Source organism: Caretta caretta, chromosome 1 (assembly GCF_965140235.1).
Source record: "Caretta caretta isolate rCarCar2 chromosome 1, rCarCar1.hap1, whole genome shotgun sequence".
NCBI lineage: Eukaryota > Metazoa > Chordata > Testudines > Cheloniidae > Caretta > Caretta caretta.
The window spans coordinates 339,648,765-339,671,155 of NC_134206.1; the positions used below are offsets into that span (position 1 = coordinate 339,648,765).

Below are 22,391 nucleotides of genomic sequence, written 5' to 3' on the forward strand. Positions count from 1 at the left end.
ATCACGTCCCTCAATCTGCTCGCTATGCCCCTACTTATACATCCCAAAATGCCATTGGCCTTCTTGGCAACAAGGGCACATTGCTGACTCATATCCAGCTTCTCGTCCACTGTCACCCCTAGGTCCTTTTCCGCAGAACTGCTGCCTAGCCATTCGGCCCCTAGTCTGTAGCGGTGCATTGGATTCTTCTGTCCTAAGTGCAGGACCCTGCACTTATCCTTATTGAACCTCATCAGATTTCTTTTGGCCCAATCCTCCAATTTGTCTAGGTCCTTCTGTATCCTATCCCTCCCCTCCAGCGTATCTACCACTCCTCCCAGTTTAGTATCATCCGCAAATTTGCTGAGTGCAATCTACACCATCCTCCAGATCATTTATGAAGATATTGAACAAAACCGGCCCCAGGACCGACCCCTGGGGCACTCCACTTGACACCGGCTGCCAACTAGACATGGAGCCATTGATCACTGCCCGTTGAGCCCGACAATCTAGCCAGCTTTCTACCCACCTTATAGTGCATTCATCCAGCCCATACTTCCTTAACTTGCTGACAAGAATACTGTGGGAGACCATGTCAAAAGCTTTGCTAAAGTCAAGAAACAATACATCCACTGCTTTCCCTTCATCCACAGAACCAGTAATCTCATCATAAAAGGCGATTAGATTAGTCAGGCATGACCTTCCCTTGGTGAATCCATGCTGGCTGTTCCTGATCACTTTCCTCTCATGCAAGTGCTTCAGGATTGATTCTTTGAGGACCTGCTCCATGATTTTTCCAGGGATTGAGGTGAGGCTGACTGGCCTGTAGTTCCCAGGATCCTCCTTCTTCCCTTTTTTAAAGATTGGCACTACATTAGCCTTTTTCCAGTCATCCGGGACTTCCCCCGTTCGCCACGAGTTTTCAAAGATAATGGCCAATGGCTCTGCAATCACAGCCGCCAATTCCTTCAGCACTCTCGGATGCAACTCGTCTGGCCCCATGGACTTGTGCACGTCCAGCTTTTCTAAACAGTCCCTAACCACCTCTATCTCCACAGAGGGCTGGCCATCTCTTCCCCATTTTGTGATGCCCAGCGCAGCAGTCTGGGAGCTGACCTTGTTAGTGAAGACAGAGGCAAAAAAAGCATTGAGTACATTAGCTTTTTCCACATCCTCTGTCACTAGGTTGCCTCCCTCAATCAGTAAGGGGCCCACGCTTTCCTTGGCTTTCTTCTTGTTGCCAACATACCTGAAGAAACCCTTCTTGTTACTCTTGACATCTCTTGCTAGCTGCAGCTCCAGGTGCGATTTGGCCCTCCTGATATCATTCCTACATGCCCAAGCAATATTTTTATACTCTTCCCTGGTCATATGTCCAACCTTCCACTTCTTGTAAGCTTCTTTTTTATGTTTAAGATCCGCTAGGATTTCACCATTAAGCCAAGCTGGTCGCCTGCCATATTTACTATTCTTTCGACTCATCGGGATGGTTTGTCCCTGTAACCTCAACAGGGATTCCTTGAAATACAGCCAGCTCTCCTGGACTCCTTTCCCCTTCATGTTAGTCCCCCAGGGGATCCTGGCCATCCGTTCCCTGAGGGAGTCGAAGTCTGCTTTCCTGAAGTCCAGGGTCCGTATCCTGCTGCTTACCTTTCTTCCCTGCGTCAGGATCCTGAACTCAACCAACTCATGGTCACTGCCTCCCAGATTCCCATCCACTTTTGCTTCCCCCACTAATTCTACACGGTTTGTGAGCAGCAGGTCAAGAAAAGCGCCCCCCCCATTTGGCTCCTCTAGCATTTGCGCCAGGAAATTGTCCCCTACGCTTTCCAAAAACTTCCTGGATTGTCTATGCACCGCTGTATTGCTCTCCCAGCAGATATCAGGAAAATTAAAGTCACCCATGAGAATCAGGACATGCGATCTAGTAGCTTCCGTGAGCTGCCGGAAGAAAGCCTCATCTACCTCATCCCCCTGGTCCGGTGGTCTATAGCAGACTCCCACCACTACATCACTCTTGTTGTACACACTTCTAAACTTAATCCAGAGACACTCAGGTTTTTCTACAGTTTCGTACCGGAGCTCTGAGCAGTCATACTGCTCCCTTACATACAGTGCTACTCCCCCACCTTTTCTGCCCTGCCTGAACTTCCTGAACAGTTTATAACCATCCATGACAGTACTCCAGTCATGTGAGTTATCCCACCAAGTCTCTGTTATTCCAATCACGTCATAGTTCCTTGACATCACCAGGACCTCCAGTTCTCCCTGCTTGTTTCCAAGGCTTTGTGCATTCGTATATAAGCACTTGAGATAACCTGTTGATCGCCCCTCATTCCCAGTATGAGGCAGGAGCCCTCCCCTCACAGACATTCCTGCCTGTGCTTCCTCCCGGTATCCCGCTTTCCCACTTACCTCAGGGCTTTGGTCTCCTTCCCCCGGTGAACCTAGTTTAAAGCCCTCCTCACTAGGTTAGCCAGCCTGCTGGCAAAGATGCTCTTCCCTCTCTTCGTAAGATGGAGCCCATCTCTGCCCAGCACTCCTCCTTCATGGAACACCATCCCATGGTCAAAGAATCCAAAGCCTTCTCTCCGACACCACCTGCGTAGCCATTCGTTGACTTCGACGATTCGATGTCAGGGCTCAGGCTTCTGTTTCAGTCCTCGGTGGCAGGGCCCAACTTACAGGCCTCCCCCTGCCTGGAGCTGAAGCCCTTGGGCTTCGGCTTTGGCCCACCTGCCCGGGGTGGTGGGGCTTGGGCAGGCTCAGGCTTTGGTCCCTCATCCTGAGGTCTTGTAGTAATTTTTGTTGTCAGAAGGGGGGTCATAGTGCAATGAAGTTTGAGAACCACTGGTTCAGGTAATTCTGAGTCCTGCCATGAGTTCAGAGGACTGGACTAGATGACCTCACGAGGCCCCTCCTCCAGTAACTTGTCTAGTTCTTTTTTTGACTTAATTATACTTTTGGCCTTCACAACAGCCCTGGCAATGAGTTCCACAGGTTAATTGTGTGGTATAAAAAAGTACTTCCTCTTGTTTGTATTAAAACCTCTGCCTATTAATGTCATCTAATGTTCTTGTTAACTCCTGGAAATGTGCTGGAAATGGCCCACCTTGATTATCACTTCAAAAGGTTTTCTTTCTCCCCACCCCACTCTCCTGCTGGTAATAGCTCATCTTAAGTGATCACTCTCCTTACAATGTGTGTTTTTTCATGGTCTGTGTGTATATAAATATCCTCACTGTATTTTCCACTTTATGCATCCGATGAAGTGAGCTGTAGCTCACAAAAGCTTATGCTCAAATCAATTGGTTAGTCTCTAAGGTGCCACAAGTACTCCTTTTCTTTTTGCGAATACAGACTAACACGGCTGCTACTCTGAAACCTATCACTGTATATGTATACTTGGGATTTTTTCCAATGTGTTTTATTTTCCACTTATCAATGTCATAGTTCATCTGCCATTTTGTTGCCCAATCAGCCAGTTTTGTGAGACCTCTTTGTAACTCTTTGCAGTCAGCTTTGGACGTAACTATCTTGAGTAATTTTTTATCAGGTGCAACTTTGCCACTACACTGTTAACTCACTTTTCTAGATCATTAATGAGTATGTTGAACAGCACAGACCCCAGTAAAGATCCTTGGACACTGCTGTTTACCTCTCTCCATTATAAAAACTGATCCTTTGTGCCTACCCTTTGTTTCTTATCTTTTAATCAGTTATTGATCCACGAGAGGACCTTCCCTCTTATCCCATGACTACTTAGTTTCCTTAAGAGCCTTTAGTGATGGGCATTGTCAAAGGCTTGTCTACACTATGTCAGCTACTAGATCACCCTTCTCCACATGCTTATTGACACCCTCAGAGAATTCTAGTGGATTAGTGAGGCCTGATTTCCCTTTACAAAAGCCATGTTGACTCTTCCCCAACATACTGCATTCATCTATGTGCCTGATAATTCTGTTCTTTACTATAGTTTCACCCAATTTGCCCAGTACTGAAGTTGGGCTTACCAGCCTGTAATTACCAGGATCTCCTAGAAGTATTTCCTACGGAGTGCTCAGTTATTGCATTTCTTACCCCTTTTGGTGCAGATCGTTCAGGGCCTGATCCAAAGGCCGTTGAAGTCAATGGGAGTCTTAGTCCTTTTACCGTGAAGGATACCACTAGATGAATGTTTATAATTATTACCAAGCAGATTTAACAGGGCTTATCAGTTGAATATCTGATAACATGGTTCGAACAAAGAAATCTCTGTGCTTGCAGATATTAATTAATCCCTGCCACACGCCTAGGACTGAGGTATGTTATCCTCCATAGAGAGGGGAAGACAGAGGTTAAGCAGCTTGGACTCAGCCACACAGCAAGGTGAATTAGAACCAAGGCGTTCGTGCCTGCCAGGCCCCACTCACTCCACTAGAGCAAGGTTTTCTAACCCCTTTCTCACCCAGACCAAATTGCCAGTTGTCATTTCTTGCTGTGACCCACAATCCTTTGCAGCCACAAAGGATTGCAGGATCTGGGTTGTTACAAACTGATCCACTAACCCAGTGGATGGCCTGTTGTGAGTGGACCCAGTTGCTGGGTCCCACATGCTTCCAAGCCAACTGGATCTAGGCAACTGGTTCTAGCTCTGGGACTCGAGGCCACCTCTTGTCTGATGCCCTTCCTTGAGACATGGGATGTTATCACCCAAACCCTGAAACCAGTGCCTAAGACCTGATCCTTCATGCCCCCCACCTCGTCCATTGCTTCTGCAGCCTAAGCATGGCACTGTGCCACGTACCTATCACATTTGCACAAAGGGAATTAACATTAGTGCTCCGAGCCCCACTGAGGATAAATGCTCCTGTCTGGGATATTTCATTTTTGGCTCTCCTGCAACAATGCTTCCTAGGTATGTGCCTACCATGGTGACAGCAACACTAGAAGTTTGGAGAGGGAATTCTGTTTCCCCAAGCGTATAAAAGTGTATGCACCTTTGTGACGGGCTGGGCCCCCTGGGATGACACCTGGTGTGCTGGGACGCTGCTGAGGCAAACTATTCTGCCAGCCTGGGCCCCCTTTTATCTGGTCTTACTGTGCTCAGCTCCCCAGCCTTTCCAGCCAAGCACACAGGCAGGGCCATACCCAGCTGCACAGAGAGACCGAGATCCGCTCTGAGAAGGCTCAGCTTATGGGGCGTGCCACAGCATCCTGATGTCCACCCTCCACCTTGGAGTACAAACCCAAAATTATATGAAATTCACCCCCTCCCTCAATGTGGAGAGAGGAGTGCATAGTTCTTGCCACCCTAGTTAGAAATTACAGAAACTGGGTTTAATAATAAACAAAACAAATGTTATTAGCTATAAAAGGCAGATTTTAAGTGGTAAAAGGGGTAACAAACAGAACAAAGCAGATGACTAAGCAAATGAAATCAAACATGTAAACTAAGCTAGTTTCACTAAAGAAATTGGTTACAAATAGTATTTCTCACCCTAGATATTGTTGCAGGCAGTTTGCAAAGGTCTGTGGTTCAGAGTTCCAGTTATATTTCTTTTCAAACTAGACCCCTGTCTCAGTCTGGACTCCCCCCTTGCCTTCAGTTTTTCTTCTTGGGCAGACAGGCCATGGAGAGGAGGAGTCCTATTGCCTTCCTCCCCACCCTTAAATAGGATTTACATAAGACAGGAATCCTTTGTTTCCCAAACTTTACCCCCCCCCTTCCCTTACAGTGGAAAGTTACAAGATGTCCCAGGTAATGTTTAGTATCAGGTGACAAGACCACCTGACTCTGTAGTATCACAGAGTCCATGAGTCAGTGGCAATATGGAGAGTCCACAGGAAGGCCAAGCTTTTCACCGTCTATTGTCCTCGCTGATGGGCCATCCGCCCTGTCTGGCTTTTCCATTGTTGTACCTGAAATGTTAGTAGTGGGCATCACCCAAAGTAACACAGCTGAAATACAGATACATAGTCAATATTCCTAATTTCAGATACAGAAATGATACAGGTATACAAACACGATAATCGCATTCAGTAAATCACAACCTTTCCCATGACATCTCACATGAGCCATCTTGTATAAAGTATATCTCAGTTATGTCATATTCATATCATAAGCATATTTTCATAAAGAATATGGAATGACACATCACTACCTTATTGATGGAATTTACAGACAAGCCAGAGAGCTCTTTAACATCAGAAACCCAGTGCACAAGCTTTCTGGTTTTGGAATTTCATTAGAAACATTTTTTGCAAGGACAACTCTTCTTCCTTCAGTGCTTTACCTTGGCTGAAGAATGAAAGCCCAGAGCTCTTTCCAGTTCCCTAGCTGTACACTGAGGGAAGCTATTAATGAATCTGGTCATGTCTACACTATTGGGTGCTACAATGGACAGGGTTTTGCCATCACTGTAGGTAATCCACCTCCCCGACCGGCAGTAGTTATGTCAACAGAAGAATTCTTGCAAAGACTAGTCACATCTACACCTGGGGATAGGTTGGATTAACTACAGGGCTCAGGAATATGAATTTTTCATACTCCCGAGCAACACAGCTAGGCAGATCTACATTTGTAGACCACGGCCTAGTGTTAATTTTTGTAGTGATAGACTTTGTGCACTGGCAGTGAACTCCTACCAGTCTGTGGCCATGTCTATACATAGGGCTCATCACTGCTGTAGGAACTCCACATCCCAGAGCAACTGTGGCTAGGTTGATGGAAGCATTCTTCTGTTGACATAGCTATGTCTACAGCGGGGGCGAGGTTGGCACAGTTACAGCACTCAGAGGTGTGGATTTGTCACACACCTGAGCTCATAGCTATGTAGACCTAAATTTTAAGCCCAGGTCTAGAAGAGAGAATGTTGTCTAGCCAGAGGCTGCGAGACAATTCCTCTCGGTCACCAGTCACGTGTGTACTTGGGCAAACCAAGCTACTTTAGCTCCTTGTTTCTGTCAACCTGCCTAAAAGAACTGATCAAAAGAAAAAAAAGCTCTTCAGGAGTTATCATTTATTGTAATACAAATTAACATTTAAACCCCTGGAGCTCTTTATTGTGCAAAGTATTTACAAAATTCCGAGTGACCCCAAATATTTACAATAGTCAATAAATGGCAGTACCCATTTGTCAACTGTCCACACAGTGGATTAAAGCCAATGATTCTGAACCTCTTAGGATGGGCAAGACGGAAGGCAACAGCACCAACTGGGGACACTAATTGTTGCGTAGTGTACAGATACGTCTTTACAATTCAAATTACTTACTCCTCATCTGCATAGCTTGTGCAAGAAAGGGTAACATGAGAGCTTTCGAGCTAGAAGTCCACTGGACATGTTAGGATACGTCTACATGACGGAGCCTATGTTGGCATAGGTATGTCAGTACAGCTCCCTAGCATAGATGCAGCTTTTACATCAACAGATTTTCTGTTGATGAAGGACCACCACCGCCCTGAACAGCAGCAGCTACACAGACAGAAGCGCTCTTCCTTTAACGTAGCTGCATCAGCACTAGGGGGTTTGGCGACACAGCTGTTTGTCTGGGAATGGATTTTTCAGACCCCTGACCAACGTAGTTACACCGACATAACTTTTAAGTGTAAACCAAACCGTATGTTGGTCTCTGGGAGTTTGGTCTGAGCGCCTACAAATATATTCATGGTTTTAGGAACCTGATGGACCCAGATGCCACAAACCAGGGCTGCTTCCAAGGAGATTGTCAAATAGGGTAACGTTTGCCAAACACAGCCAGTATTTCTAGGGAAACTCTGTGGGAGACCTGGCATTTGGCAGCTCACTTAGCTCAATGTGAAGCAGATAATATCCCACAAATGGCTACTTCACACATTCAGGCCCTAGGGGGTCCTAAAGACTGTGGTATTTGTAATCATTAAAAAAAATTAAAACGCTAGAGAAAGGGTTAAAAGCTATCTAAAATAATCTGTTATTTGTCTGCTCATTAAAGCCACTGACAAAATATTGGCCGGTTCATTAAAAGAATTTAAATACCATTTTATAAGTGGCACGTTCTAGGTGTGCGGTTGTAAAGATAACACGTCATCAGTCGGCCCCGGGCAGCCTAGATGCACCGGGCAGTTGGAAGGTGAGGTGCCACTTTCAAAAGCACTTGAGTGGCTTAGATAAAAGTCAAATGCCTGTGCCACTCAGGCACTTTTGAAAACTTTACACATGAAGAACTTCCACAAACAGCTTGAAATTTCCCCTGTGGATTTCTGGAACCAATGGAAAGTGTCATGCCACATCATGTACCTCTATAAGTTCAACCTGCTATATGCTGCTGCTTATGTACCCTGTAACAATGTGAGGGAATACATCCTAGGGCTGGAATAGCTGAATTAAGACACCTTGATGGATGTGTTCCCCATGATGGACCACTATATGAACCACAGAAATGCTACGAGTTCTTGCAGACTGTTTCAAAGGTCCCTCCAAGATTATAATTGTTTACGTCTTACACGTCCGGTGGGGTAGTTCTAATGAACTGTTCTATACACACTTCAGGATCCAGAGGAAACCACTTCTTGGTTCAGATTCCATGATACTAGATATCTCTTCCCTAAATTAAATACTGTGAACACCACGTTCCTAAGAATGAAGGGCATGAACAAGAAATCCACATGAGGTTCCTTCAATCAGTTTAAAAAGTTCGAAGCTGGACATTCCAATCCACATACTGGAGGAAAGATTATGGGACGACCTTGTCCCAAGAAATCAATTGCCCTGCTTGTTTGTTGCAAAACCCAGCACCCAGTTGCTTTATGATAAACAAGTGATTCATTCGGAGACAAAAAATGAGGAGTATGTTGTGAAAATCACTGGTGGATTACTTAAGGCTAGTAAGAAATTTGGGTTGCTCTTCCCCTCTTGGTAAAAGCGTTTCTCCACCAATCTTCGGGCCTTTCTTCTCCTAGAAATATTAACATACAAAGGAAGATAAAATCCAAGCTAAGGCAGCTGCAATATATCATCATCAAAGGAGTCATGGGTGGGCTAAATTATCTGAATACGTATCTACATAAATCATAAAAATCATGACAATGTCTCAAGAGTTCCTACAGACAATCCTGCAAATGCAACCTCCCACCATGCCAGTTAAAATAAGGAACCTACACAACAAAAAGAAAAGAATAAACTAAGGATGCCAAAAAATACAGAAACGTACAATACTGAGGCGTTAAAGTGGAGGTTAGGCAGTCCCATACCACAATTTTACACATGCACACTACAATGCCTAACGAAAACTGAGTGAGTTAAAGGGAAACTGTCTAGTTAACATTCTCCCTGCTTTTACAACCCAAACACATCACCATGTTAATTCATGAAAAAATGAATTTGGAAAATGAAATTGACTAGAAACTGGCTGTGAAACACAGAAGTGAAACTGATCAGTCTGTTTTCACTATCAGAACTGTTCCCTTCTTACATTTCTCCCAAACAGCATGCATAGTGAAATGTTACCACAGAAAAAACTTAAGTATCTAAAACTCTAATGTGTTATATGTAAGCAAGGTAGCAATGTATTTTTTATTTACAACAGTATCATTTTTAAACTGTCAGTGACCCTTTCAGAACAGGACAGCAGTCTGAATTCCCTGGCTCTTGTTGGTTTAAGTCAGTGGTTTTCAACCTATGATCCGTGGACCCCTGGGGATCCGCAGACTATGTCTAAGGGATCCATAAAAGGTGACTACGAAAAAAGAATTTCAGATCCCAGAAAAGGCATTCCATTTTTCTGATCAATCAAAAGTATGTGAACAGCCCACCTACAGGTCAAAACCTGGAAGTGTTGTTGTTACCATAGAAGCCCACAGTTTAGTGCCCTTTCTGACACGTCAAATGCTGTGCTGAGCGCATGCAACATTTGTAGCTGAATTCTGTTCAGTCGGTTTTCAGTCCAAGACTTCTAAGGTAGGAGTCTGTAGACCACAGGTTGAATTTCCAAAGGGGCCTGTACCTGTGTTCGAAATGTTTTAGGGGTCCGCAAATGACAAAAGGTTGAAAACCACTGGTTTAAGGTACATCTTGGAAAAACAAAGTCGTCATTGTAAGTTTGCATTAATGTCTACACGGAATGTAGAAACAGGCAGGAGCTCACAACCAAAGCAGCCTGGGTGTAATCAGGGGGCTTGCCCTTGGGCTGGCCTCTTTAAACACGATAAGGAAGCTGAACAGGGGTGAGGGGACTAGACGCATTGTAGGCTGCAATGGGTGGTAGTCATGCTCTCTCTCAGGGTCCAGGAGACCAGCCTGACCAGGCTCAGAGACTGTTTTGTGGACTTGCAGTTTGGGAGCTGTGAGCCAGCATCCCGAGGTAGGCCGTATGATCTGCTGTTACAAGTGCTCCATCCATTTTGTTAGCTTGTGTTTGGCTTCCCCTTGCCCATGAATTTACTGACGCCAATTGGAGAAAGGAAGGCTGGGCACATCCGCAGCACTATGCCCGGACATAAGGGGGTGTATAGTGACAGCACAGGCCTTTTACTATTCAACATATGGACAATTCAGTCGCCACATCATTCCACCACAGATACTTCAGTAGGAGTGGAAGACTTTACATCTTACCGTAGCGTGTGGTGGTTTGGGCCCTGATTAACCATGGCTATTTTTTAAATAGAGAAGCTGTCCCCTTCTCAGACAGCTCATATTAGTGCCAAAACAAAGCTTGGGGAAACCCACTAACAGAAGCAGCCCAGTTCCCACTGTGCAACAGAAAGCTTTGGCCCAGGCTTACCTTGAGCATTCCATCACGTTCCCATTTGAAGAGGCCACAGGCACTGAAAGAGGAAGATGGAGCGTTAGGGCTTGTCTTCACATACAGCGGTGCAGCTGTGCCGCTGTTTAATGAAAATGCTCCTACACCGACAGGAGAGAGTCTCCCGTCAGCATAGTTAATCCACCTCCACGAGAGGCGGTAGCTATGTCGGTGGGAGAAGCCTTCCTGTGGACACAGTGCTGTCTACACCAGGGGTTTGGGTGGGGGGATAACTGCATTGCTCAAAGTTGTAGATTTTTCACACCCCTGATCGATGTAGTTATACTGATATATGTTTGTAGTGTAGACTTGGCCTTAGATTTGGGGTTCGCTTGGTGCCCTGTACAGAGGATCTCTAGCGAACCCAAATCCCTTCCATAATGCTTATCAGCAGGGAGTGACAGTTTTGGGCATTAGCACATGCTAACGTTACTGGGATAAAGTGTCCTCAGATTTTTGGTTGGTGCAACTGAACCTGCCAACATGTTCCTGAGAGCCCCTCCTACCTGCAGGGCTTTTTTGGTAGCCTGTCAAAAGATAGGGCTCTGTTTCCACAGGGACACTTGAAGAATCGCTTGACACCATCATGCCAGTGGTATTCATGATTCTCCTTCACACATGTCTCTCGGAGCTTGAAATACGTGTATTTACACTGCAAGGAGGGAGGGAGAGAGAGAGAGAGAGAGAGAGAGCAGAGACACTATAAGTGAAAGAAGTGTTATTCTGCTGTCCAAGGAGAACTGAGTGTTCATTCGGGATTAGCAGAATGCCACCCCTCCCCCCCATTCTTGCATGCCCAGAGAATGGCCCACTTGATAAGATCACTGCCTCCAAACCCTTCCCATTCTGCCCCTCCCTCTTCTTCACTACCACCTTTTGTCATGTTTGGCCCAATTCCCAGCGAAGTGCAGAGTACAGATAGGAGGGAAAGTATGTCAGTGGTTCAAACTATTCAGGCAGGAAGAAACTTCCTTCTGTCCCATGGCATTTTAAATTATGGTAAAGCACCACCTCTGCCATTCCAAATGGAGCCACTGAAATGCAGATTAAAAAAATTTAGTCGTTTGGATGCCTTTTGCTATGTTCCAAGGCACCTGAGCTCATTCTTCACCCAGTCCTAGAATACTCCAGATTCCAGTACAAAGTTTCAGACTGACAAGAATTATGAGAGACTATCGAGTCTGATCTAAGTGAAACAACCTGGTAATCAGTTGCTGGGAAGCAGATCTTCCCCAGAGTGACTTAGGCGCTGGGAACCCACAAAGGGGCACTTAACTTTGCTTCCGGAAATCTCAAATGCAATACTAAAATCTGTGCTATTTCACCAAAGCTCTAACTCCTTCAATATCACTCACTGCTCCAGCTGGTATAATTAAGAACCTTCATAAGGATCAAGTGGTTTTCTTTCTAATCACCAATCCAGGCTTCAGCAGAGATAGCGGCTGAAGGCCTCACTCAAATCCAGTTCAAACCAGTCTGCATGCTCCACACACCTGCCTGCTCCAGTGTCACTCACCGTTTTACACGTCACAATCCGACACTTCACTTCTTTAATGTTCTTCATCGTCTCTTCCAGTTGTTCTTTTTTCACCAGAGGTTCAAAGTACCGTTCCTGCAGCTCAGCCTCAGCCTGCCAGAGCACAAGAGAGGCACTGTCGTCTGATATGCAAACAGCACACCTAGAAACAGTGCAAGCAGCTCCGCATCTAGTAGGTTGGCCAGGACTGCTACATACCACCCCGGAGAGACTGAAACCTCTGAACGACAGATGAATGTTCAGAAGCTCCGAATAATCCATTTCGTGTGCGTTCCTTGTTTGAAAGAGTACAGTATGTAACGCACACGCTGCACTTCACCCACTGCTGAAATGTAGCGCTCGCCCAGGCAGATCTCAGATGCTGATTAACAGCTAACACACGACTTAGTTACACTCACTTCTGTACTGAAGTGTAAAGTGCAGGGAGGCATGCAGGATGACCTGAAGTGGGATTTGCCCAGACTCCCATAGTCAGCTTTCAGACTCTTACGAAAAGTGCCGTGAGATCTTTACTGATTAGTATCTTAGGTTTACGCATCTCATCTCCAGTCGCACAGTGCCCCTCACACCATCCTGGGGAGTTGTTACAGTACTGTTACCTAGGGAGGTGGTAGAATCTCCATCCTTAGAGGTTTTTAAGGCCCGGCTGGGATGATTTAGTTGGTGTTGGTCCTGCTTTGAGCAGGGGGTTGGACTAAACAACCTCCTGAGTTCTTTTCCAACCCTACTCTTCTATGATTCTATGATACTGACTCCAGGGGAAGAGCGCCATCTACTGGATCGCCTGTACCACTGCCCACATTTTAGTCAAAAGCTTGGGCTCTGCAACCCCTCTGCCCACATGGTTACAACACAGAAGTGGAATGAAATAGGCATGTGTCCATTTTCTGGAGAGCAAAGTGACTCCACAGATATGAATATTTGAAATAGTGGCCTGCTATAAAACAACTGCTTAGATTATAAGCTCTTTGGGACAAGGACTGTCCTGTTCTGTTTGAACAACATCTAGCACAATGGGGTCCTGGCCCATGACTGGGACGCCTGGCGCTGATAACTGGCACTCTCAGTTGTGCACAGGGGAGAACTAGATTCCAGAGAAATCTCAATCCCCTTATGGTTTCTAGAAAGGGAGAGCATGGAGGCCACATGGATGGAGCGTGTGTGGGGAGCGAGCCAGCCTGGAGGAAGAGGAGGAGGAGGAGGGCCACAACCCCTCTGCCCACATGGTTACAACACAGAAGTGGAATGAAATAGGCATGTGTCCATTTTCTGGAGAGCAAAGTGACTCCACAGATATGAATATTTGAAATAGTGGCCCGCTATAAAACAACTGCTTAGATTATAAGCTCTTTGGGACAAGGACTGTCCTGTTCTGTTTGAACAACATCTAGCACAATGGGGTCCTGGCCCATGACTGGGACTCCTGGCGCTGATAACTGGCACTCTCAGTTGTGCACAGGGGAGAACTAGATTCCAGAGAAATCTCAATCCCCTTATGGTTTCTAGAAAGGGAGAGCATGGAGGCCACATGGATGGAGCGTGTGTGGGGAGCGAGCCAGCCTGGAGGAAGAGGAGGAGGGCCACAAGCTGATGTTGTTAGGACAGAGTGCATGTCAGGCAGGAGGGGACAGACAGGGTGCTAGACGGCAGCTAACTGCAGAAGAGGGAAACAGTGACCGAGACCAAGTCTGTGGCTCTGACTTCAGATCAAATTTGATCAGTTTAGCAGTAAAATGACAGGGAGTGGGTCAAATCCTCCTCTCTGGGTAAATCTACACTGCTGCTAGAGGTGTGATTTCCAGCTCAGGCAGACACTCCTGCACTAGCTTTGATCAAGCCAGCACTATCTATATCTATATCAATAAACCTAGCACTGCAGCCATCACAGCATAGGCCAGCTGATCAAGTACATACCTAGGGTCTCAGACAGGACTGTATGTGGGGCTGCTATTTTTAGCATGCTAACTCGATCAAAGCTAGCGAGGGAATGTCTACCTGAGCTGGAAGTTACAGCTCCAGCTGCAGTGGAGACACACCCACAGTAAAAGCAGTGTAGACCCAAAGTTCAGCGGAGATATGCCAGATTTACACCCGTAGCAGAGCAGAATTTGGAACTATGCAAAGTCAACCTGGGCTCTCAAAAGCCTTGTCAGCCACACCAGAGAATCACATAATAGCAACCAGCACTGCTGGGACTGAACCAGTGCAAACTGCAATACTGCACGGTGGTCATACTAGCCATTCTGTGTCACGCACACTGCCACTTATAACGCTCCCTGCCGGAGCTTTAGGGCACAGGGGCATTGTACCTGTCCCACGACACCTAGGCCAGCACCCTGGAAGAGATTCATGATGGTTTGTTCCAGTGGGTGCCTCAATTGCTCTGTCTTTCATAATAATGCGCTGGTTTTAGTCACTCCTCATAGCAAAGCTGCATTTCAGGGTGTGTCTAAGTGTGTATGCTACAGAGGGGCACTGTACATTCAGCATCTCAGAAACACCTGCAGGATTGTGCTTGGGCCAACAAAGGGAAATGAGAATTCTTATTCAAAAAGCTTTTATTAGGTGCCACAGCAGTTACTAGCCTTTAACAGTAAATTAAAAAATCAGGACTTGTAGGTTCACCTTGAGACTAAACGGGTCTCTGACATCTGTTCTAATTTTACAAAATAAATAGAAAGTAAAGCATTCTGAGCTCCTCCCGTGAAAAGTGCTATAAATACACTAAGAATTATAACCAATGTGAGCATCTCCCTTATTACGCACACCCACACACCGTTGCAACTGTGTCTTAAAAGGGACACTGTCAAGTTAAAAATCTAAAGTCTTGGTGTTATCACCCCATCTAACATTAAACCTGACAGTATAATTTAGATATTTAATAGCTGTGTTTTCACTGGCTCTTTGCACCTCATGCACCTTGAACAATGATGCTAGACTAGTCAGTTTCACCTCCTAGTTTTCATATATTATACTCCTGGGGGAATTCTGCACCAAAATATTAAAAATTCTGCACACAATATTTTAAAATTCTGCATATTTTGTCAAAATAACACAATATCATCACATCAGTTTCAATTACTTTGGTAATTTATTTCAAAATACCTGTCAGCAACTATGTCAGACACAAAAAATCATTCTCCCAGGAGTAGAGAGTTAAAGAAACTCCTAGGGCAACCTAGTTCCTGTTTCTCAGCTCCCTTCCCTCCATAGCCCAGCCGCGGGCAACCCCCCAGCCCAGACACCTGCACACCCTCCTCCCAGAAACCAGCAGTGACACCCCCCTCCCCCCAAGCCCAGACACTCACACCCCCTCCTCCCAGAACTCAGCTGCACCCCCCCACCAGCTCAGACACCCTCATCCCCTACCCCCCAGAGCCCAGTCACAGGGCACATCCCCAGCCCAGACACTCACATCCCTTTGCCCCCAGAACCCAGCCGTGCCCCCCCCCACCCCAGACACCTGCTCTTCCCCAGAACCCAGCCGCAGTTCGCCCCCAGCTTCCCCGCTCCACCCCCCAAGAACCCAGTCACATCCCAGACACCTGCACTCTACCCTTCCCCAGAGCCCAGACACAGGGCACCCCCCAGCCCAGAAACTCGCACCCCCTACTCCCCAGAGCTCAGCCACGGGGCACCCTCCAGCCCAGACACCTGCACCTCTTCTCCCCCACAGCCCAGCCACAAGGCCCACCCCCATCCCAGACACCCTCACCCACTACTCTCCAGAGCCCAGCCCCAGCCCTCCAGGCCAGACACTTGCACTGCCCCCAAGAGCCCAGGGATCCAGAGAGAGAAACAACCTGATGCTGGGTTGTTTCCTACACGTAGCTAGCCTCCTTCCTTCAGCCAGGAACTGTAGCTGCCGGGATCCCTCCAGCTCCCTCCCCCTGGCATTGTCTTCTATATGTGAGCTGGGCTCTGCCAGGTCAAGTGGCTCCCTAGTGGCAGCCATCAGCTCTGCAGCCCGTTTCTGTAAGGGGTGGGGGGGGGACGACAAAATTCTGTGCAGAACATTAATTTCTGCACACATTCTGCATTGTGCAGTGGCGCAGAATTCCCCCAGAAGTAATATTAGTACAATGCTGCAGTGTCTACAAGGGAATGTGGAAATTCCAACAAACAAATTTCACTGGAATTTTTTTAAATTGTGGAAACATTTCTAGTGAATGCATATTTTGTAAAAGCTCATGTACACAACACCTAGGTTTGGATTTTAGAGTGTCTAATTATTTGTAATGATCCTGAACTTTCACTCTCAGTGCAAGTATATGTACAAAGCAATTACCTCCTTAAGGACGCCCATGTGCTTGGACTTGGCATTCAGGATTTTCTGGAACTCTTCAGACTCCAGATATGCCAGCTGTTCTCGACGTTTCTTTTGGGCAGGTTCTAGTTCATCTGCAGCTAGAGAAACAAGATAGGGTTGCTGTTTATGCCGCTGGGTAAGTTTAAAATCATGCTCTGCTTTCTAAGCATAACCATCATTTTGTACTTTACAAACAACAAGCACTCGAAGCGATGTCTCAAGTCGTATGAAATAATATTTTGTAAAGGAGAAGTGAGTGAGAATAGGGTGTGTAATTAGTGCAGTAGCTACAGGCCTTAGGACAAATTCCAATCCAGTCATCACAAGAGAAAATAAAATGCTACTAACAATGTTAGCTTCCTCTTCTGCAGATCTCAAAGTACTTTACAAACAATTAAGCTTCCCAACACTTATGAGATTGGTATTATTCCCGTCATGCAGAGGGGAAAACTCAACCAGAGGTTAAGTGACTTACCAGAATACACATGGCAAGTCAGTAGCAGAGCTGGAAGGAGAAGCTATGAGTCACTCTCGCGCTGTAGCCACTAAATCACTTTCCTTGATGAGATTTAGCCAAGTATGTAATTTGTGTACAATTACAAATACTATAATACCTTGAGCCAAGGGAGGAAAACAGGCTTAGAATAGCAGGTATCGTACACACCGAGTGAGGTTCCTTGCCAGAGCAGGATCAAAGCCCAGTGGATCCTGTAGCAAGCTGGACCTACATTCTGCAGCATTATCCCCGGATTCTGGAGACTAGAAATTCTGCAGCAGCCTCATTAAAATGAAGAAGCTTGGAACCAATTAACTATGAAGGTCAATGAGGATAGCAGAGCCCGTGCTACCTATTGGGATAGTCAGTTAGTTTATGGTAAGCCCAGGTTTGCAATATGCTGCACTACTGACAACCAGCAGCATTGGGTAAGTTGTTTGGGGAGAGCTGGGGGCAAGCTGAAGATTTCGGCAGCCTTACACACACACACACACGATACTGCAGAAGCCAGGGGAAGTGCTGTAGGGTAAGTAAAGCAGCAGGAAATGTTTCTGCTAAAATGATCAACAGCAAAGTAGTCAGCAATAGTGACATTTACAGGTGAGATTTTCAACAATGCCTAACTGACTTAGGAGCACAAGTCCCATTGCCTTTCAAAGAGATTTGTGCATACCACATTCATAAAAGTGTTAACTCTGAAAATTAAGGATGACATTTCAGGATAAGATTAGGAGATTTAGGAAAAGAAGCCTCTCAGGGTCCGTGGGACTCCTGCTCCTACATCAGTTGGGCACAATTGGAATTCCCACCCTAAAATTGTCATCTCTTAGTTTCAGAGTTAACAATCCATTGTGACAAATGGAGCAGTGTGCACTTCAGGGAAACGGGGAGAATATTTATCTCACAGGATGACTGTGAGGCATTATACAATGCTTTGCTCTGCTTGAACATCTTCCAGCCAACAGTTGCAACATGCTTGATATGTTCATGAATAAACACGTTGATGTTTCTACCATGCTTTCAGCTCTTGCATCATATATGATCCAGGAGGACTTAGTAACAATACACATTTTAAAAAAAAATCACGATTAGAGATCATGACTAGGTTAAAGATTTAAAGCCAGAATTACAGATTTTGTGTTTCTATTCCTTCCAACAGCAGAAAATCCAATAGCACTCATCCTATTTTTCAATTTTAAAAAAAATCTGGGCATGATCTCTGACAGAGCTTTCAGGGTCTGTCTGTCTCCATAGCAGCAGGATACCCCACCTTTGTCACCAGATCCATCATGGAATTAGGCCTTTTAAAATCAGGTTGAAAACCTGTTTTAGTTCCAAATCTCTTTGACACAGCCTGTGATTTTAGTTACAAAAGTACTTTTGTAATTCATCAGCAGCTGCTGAGCTGAACATGGTTGGTCGTAAGGCACCTGGTGATACGTGGAGGGTACTGTATTGTACAACGCACTCACTTTTTAAAGTCAGGTCTGTGCTTTCATACCTTGTGATGAGGGGATGTTTTTCTCAACTCTCTCCATGATCTCCAGAACTTCGGCAAGATCAGATCGTTTCCGTTTAACACTGTTTGGGTTGGTTTTATTGAGGATTTGGCCTTTTGCTCGCAGTTTCTTTATAGCAGCCAACTAGAAGATGGGAACTAAATGTTAATGTTGAACACAAGTATCCAAGGTCACACATTCCTAATTCCAAGGCAGATGGGAAAATGTCAACTGGAAGAAGCAATAAGGTGTTCTAGACTTAGCATGGGCATCCCAACCAAATTCTAATCCCAACTCTGCATTTCCTAGTAGTGTAGCCTTTGCCAAATCACCCAACCACTGACTCAGTTTCCCAATCTGTAAAACGAGGCTGATAATTCTCACTGGTGTGTTACGGGGCTACGTGTCTGAGATCCAGACGACGGTGCTGGACAAGATAGAGAGGAGCTAGAACAAAGAAAATTGCATTTTCAAGGCAGAAAGGAAACATCACTGGAGATTTCTATATAAATCACTCTAATAACTGGGCACTAAAAGAAACTTGCAGATAATCCTCCAGATCTATCCAAAAATGTTAGATTCCTCTCTTCTATCTCACTAGCGAGGAGTTGATTTTCTCTTACAGACAAGAAATTAAACCCCTGCAAAGGAAAGACGTACCTATTCTCTGCTGGCTGGGAACCAGACTACTAAAGCTCATGGCAGTGAGGATGGAAAAATACAGATTACAATGAATCTGCTGTGCTGCTGAATGTACAAGGTACATCCTAGCACTCCAAAGATTTCACTTGGATGTTAACTGACTGAGGCAAAGGACCCAGCCACGAAGGGGTTACATTTAATAAAATGATCAAGAGCTAAGTTCCCTCTAAGCTGCACAGCCATGCAGCTGCCTATTAAACCCTGAGCTGGGGCTCAGGGCAGCGCCAGGGAGAGATGCCTCTCCCCCAGGGCGGACCTGCCGCAGCCAGGGGAGAGGCACCCCTCCCCAGCGCAGACCTGCAGTGGCCGGGGGAGAGGCACCCTTCCCTCGGCAACAATATGGACCTGCCCCAGATCTGCTGTGGCCAGGGGAGAGGAGCCCCTCCCTTGGCCCAGCCCAACCCCGCCAGAGCTGCCGCAGCTGGGGAGAGGCGCCTCTCCCCCGGCCCCGAGCTGCTGCGGCGAGAGAGGGCTGGGGACAGTTCTCTCTCCCCACCGCAGGCCTACAGCCCAAACCCCTCATCCCTGGCCCCACCCCAGAGCCCACACCCCCTGCACCCCAACCCTCTCCCCCAGCCCTGAGCCCCCTCCTGCACCCTGAAGCCCTCATCCCCAGCCTCACCCCAGAGCCTGCACCCCCAGTCAGAGCCCTCATACTCCCAAACCCCAACCCTCTGCCCCAGCCCTGAGCCCCCTCCCACACCCCAAACCCCTCTTCCCCAACCCCACCCCAGAGCCCTCACTTCCTTCCCACATCCCAACCCTCTGCCCCCTCCCACACTCCGAACCCCTCAGCCCCACCCCCACCACATTAATTTTGTTACATGCACCAATATGAAGGTGATGTGTCACACATCACCTCCATATTGGTGCACATAACAAAATTCATTCTGTACATGGACGTAAAAAATTAGAGGGAACACTGATATTTTTATAACATCTCTGAGGAGCTTAAAACTCAAAACATCTCTCAAAATGGAAAACAAAACAGGCTTTAGCAAACAGAGTGCGGATAACACTCTTGCTTTCTGTGCAGCTACTGCAGATCTCCCAGGTTTGTCTCAGAAACCGGGGCAAACAAGAATTTATGTTTGCACAGTGCATAATATGAGCTTTCAGGGAAAGCCTTTGGCCTCTGGGAGTGAATGTGCTTATGCACCCCATCCTGGTACATGTACTGAGCTTGTTTTCTGGTGCTGACATTTTAAATCCCTGCTGTGTACTGTCCTAGAAACACACAAATACGTCTCCTTCAAAGCAATCTCCAAAGAATGGCCACTTGCTGAAGGGGGAGTCAATCCCACCTTCAGATCAAAGGAAACTAAAGTGCAGCAGGTTTGTGACTCAACTTCTTTTTTAAAGTCAATTTCACAGTGTGAGGTGCCAGACTGACGGTCAGACACAGTGAAGTGCTAGGGGGTGCAAGCTCCCCTACGCAAGGCAGTGGGCCTCAATCTTGACCTGGAGCGGACCACCCCCAGGAGTAGGAAGTACCCAATCCATGTCCTTGGCTAAGACTGACAGCAAGGGTGCCAGTTAGAACGATGGCTTCTGTGATGCTGACACTTGTGCCTTAGGATTTAGACTGACAGCAAATCATTTCTCATAGGCCAGTCAGTAATACCTCACTCATGACTGACTCAGGCAGGATTTCAACCAGCAAGAGGTGAGACTCCAAATCCCAGTGCCAGAAGTTTGCATAGCACAGATTTTCTTTAGCAGATATCCTACCACTTTGAATACTTACTGAAAGACAAACTAGTAGCATGGTGTCTTGGACACAAACAGCTAATCGGAATTAGAAGCTTACAATGGGGTACAACAGAGCTTAACACGTTGATCTCGGAAGTAAAGGCTGCATGTTGCAACATGACCCATGTCAGGAGCTCAAAGTCCAACTGTTCAAAGGGATTGTTACCTTTTTAGCTTCTGCTAAACCATTCAGTTTTGGTACTGGAGGTGGAGAATCATCAAAGAAGAGGACGTCATCGCCCTCAGAGAGGCCTATCCCCAGCCTAGGTGCTTGAGGGGTTGACATTTTTGCAGCTTTGGGAAATTCAGCCCCTGGGGTTGGAGAGCGGAGCCCTGAGGAGGATGGTAAAGCTGGGCTATTGGTTTTTGTTGTCTTCTGAAGAAACCTAAAAGAGGACAAAAACACTGAAGTATAGTCATGATTCATCTTGGCAAATCGAAAAGCTCGAAAATAGTACAATTGACTTTAGAAGCCATATTGTAAGCCATTGTTCAATGGGAGAGGCCTTGCCTGTATTGCTATTAAAGCATTCTGCATGTCACCCAGTTGGATAGTGCAGTTAGGCTGGTCAGTTTCCTTTTAATCAGAGCTCAAACCACTCTGCAAACATTAAGGCTCACCACAACCCTGTGAGGTAGGTAAGTCAGTCACAGAGTAGGCAGATCCCAGGAATCATGGTTCCCAGCCTCCTGCTCTAACACTCTCCCTACATTATCCTTTCTGGTTCTCAGGCACAATGATGCAGCATTTGACTGTTCACTGAAATAAGCCTCATGATATTGCTAGTTAGATAGGTTTCATAAAACTTTAAACCCTCCCACCTAACAGGACAGTCTGCCTGTAAAACATCAGATGATGGAGAGTGTTTTACCGCCTCTGTATATCTTCTGATCGCTTTTTTCTGGCCTCCAGCATTTGCTGTTTCTGTTGTTTGAGCAGTGCTGAAGCGGAGATAGACTGGAAGGCAGATCCTTGCTTCCCTCGAGCATCTGAAATAAATATACAGACAGTGAGACTTGCAAGGAATGAGCCAAGGCTCAGCAAAGGGGAGTGTCACGGGAGTACCTGGACATACCTGCTGCATCTGCTTTGGCCAAGTGTTTGCAGAGGTTTCGTGCTCCAAAGGTTGGCATTGCCAACAATTCTTTGAATTCATCAGTACATGGCATGGGTCTCTTCACCATACCTGGAGCAGTGTACAAAAAACCCAACAGACTCAGAACCAGGAAGGGAAATGTAGGTCTGGCTTCAGCACTCACACTTAATGCATCAAACATTTCTAACATGAGAATGGCTATGAAACATAATATTCAGTGCTCACATAGTACTCTCATCTTAACAGAGGTCACAAAC

The 22,391-nt window shown here is 46.2% G+C and overlaps 1 protein-coding gene across 1 annotated transcript in view; it reads right to left on the minus strand.

The window, feature by feature from the left end:
• Nucleotides 1-5,320: 5,320 nt before the first annotated feature.
• Nucleotides 5,321-22,391, minus strand: part of MCM10 (minichromosome maintenance 10 replication initiation factor) — a 34,306-nt gene continuing 17,235 nt past the window's right edge. Inside the window, exons 12-20 of the mRNA XM_048836574.2 lie at nucleotides 22,114-22,224; nucleotides 21,910-22,027; nucleotides 21,204-21,423; nucleotides 18,586-18,727; nucleotides 16,568-16,686; nucleotides 12,259-12,372; nucleotides 11,249-11,394; nucleotides 10,722-10,764; nucleotides 5,321-8,897 (exon numbers count right to left, since the gene is read on the minus strand). Of these exons, the coding sequence (XP_048692531.2) occupies nucleotides 8,814-8,897; nucleotides 10,722-10,764; nucleotides 11,249-11,394; nucleotides 12,259-12,372; nucleotides 16,568-16,686; nucleotides 18,586-18,727; nucleotides 21,204-21,423; nucleotides 21,910-22,027; nucleotides 22,114-22,224 (1,097 nt within the window). The 3' untranslated portion in view covers nucleotides 5,321-8,813. The remainder of the gene's footprint in view (nucleotides 8,898-10,721; nucleotides 10,765-11,248; nucleotides 11,395-12,258; nucleotides 12,373-16,567; nucleotides 16,687-18,585; nucleotides 18,728-21,203; nucleotides 21,424-21,909; nucleotides 22,028-22,113; nucleotides 22,225-22,391) is intronic.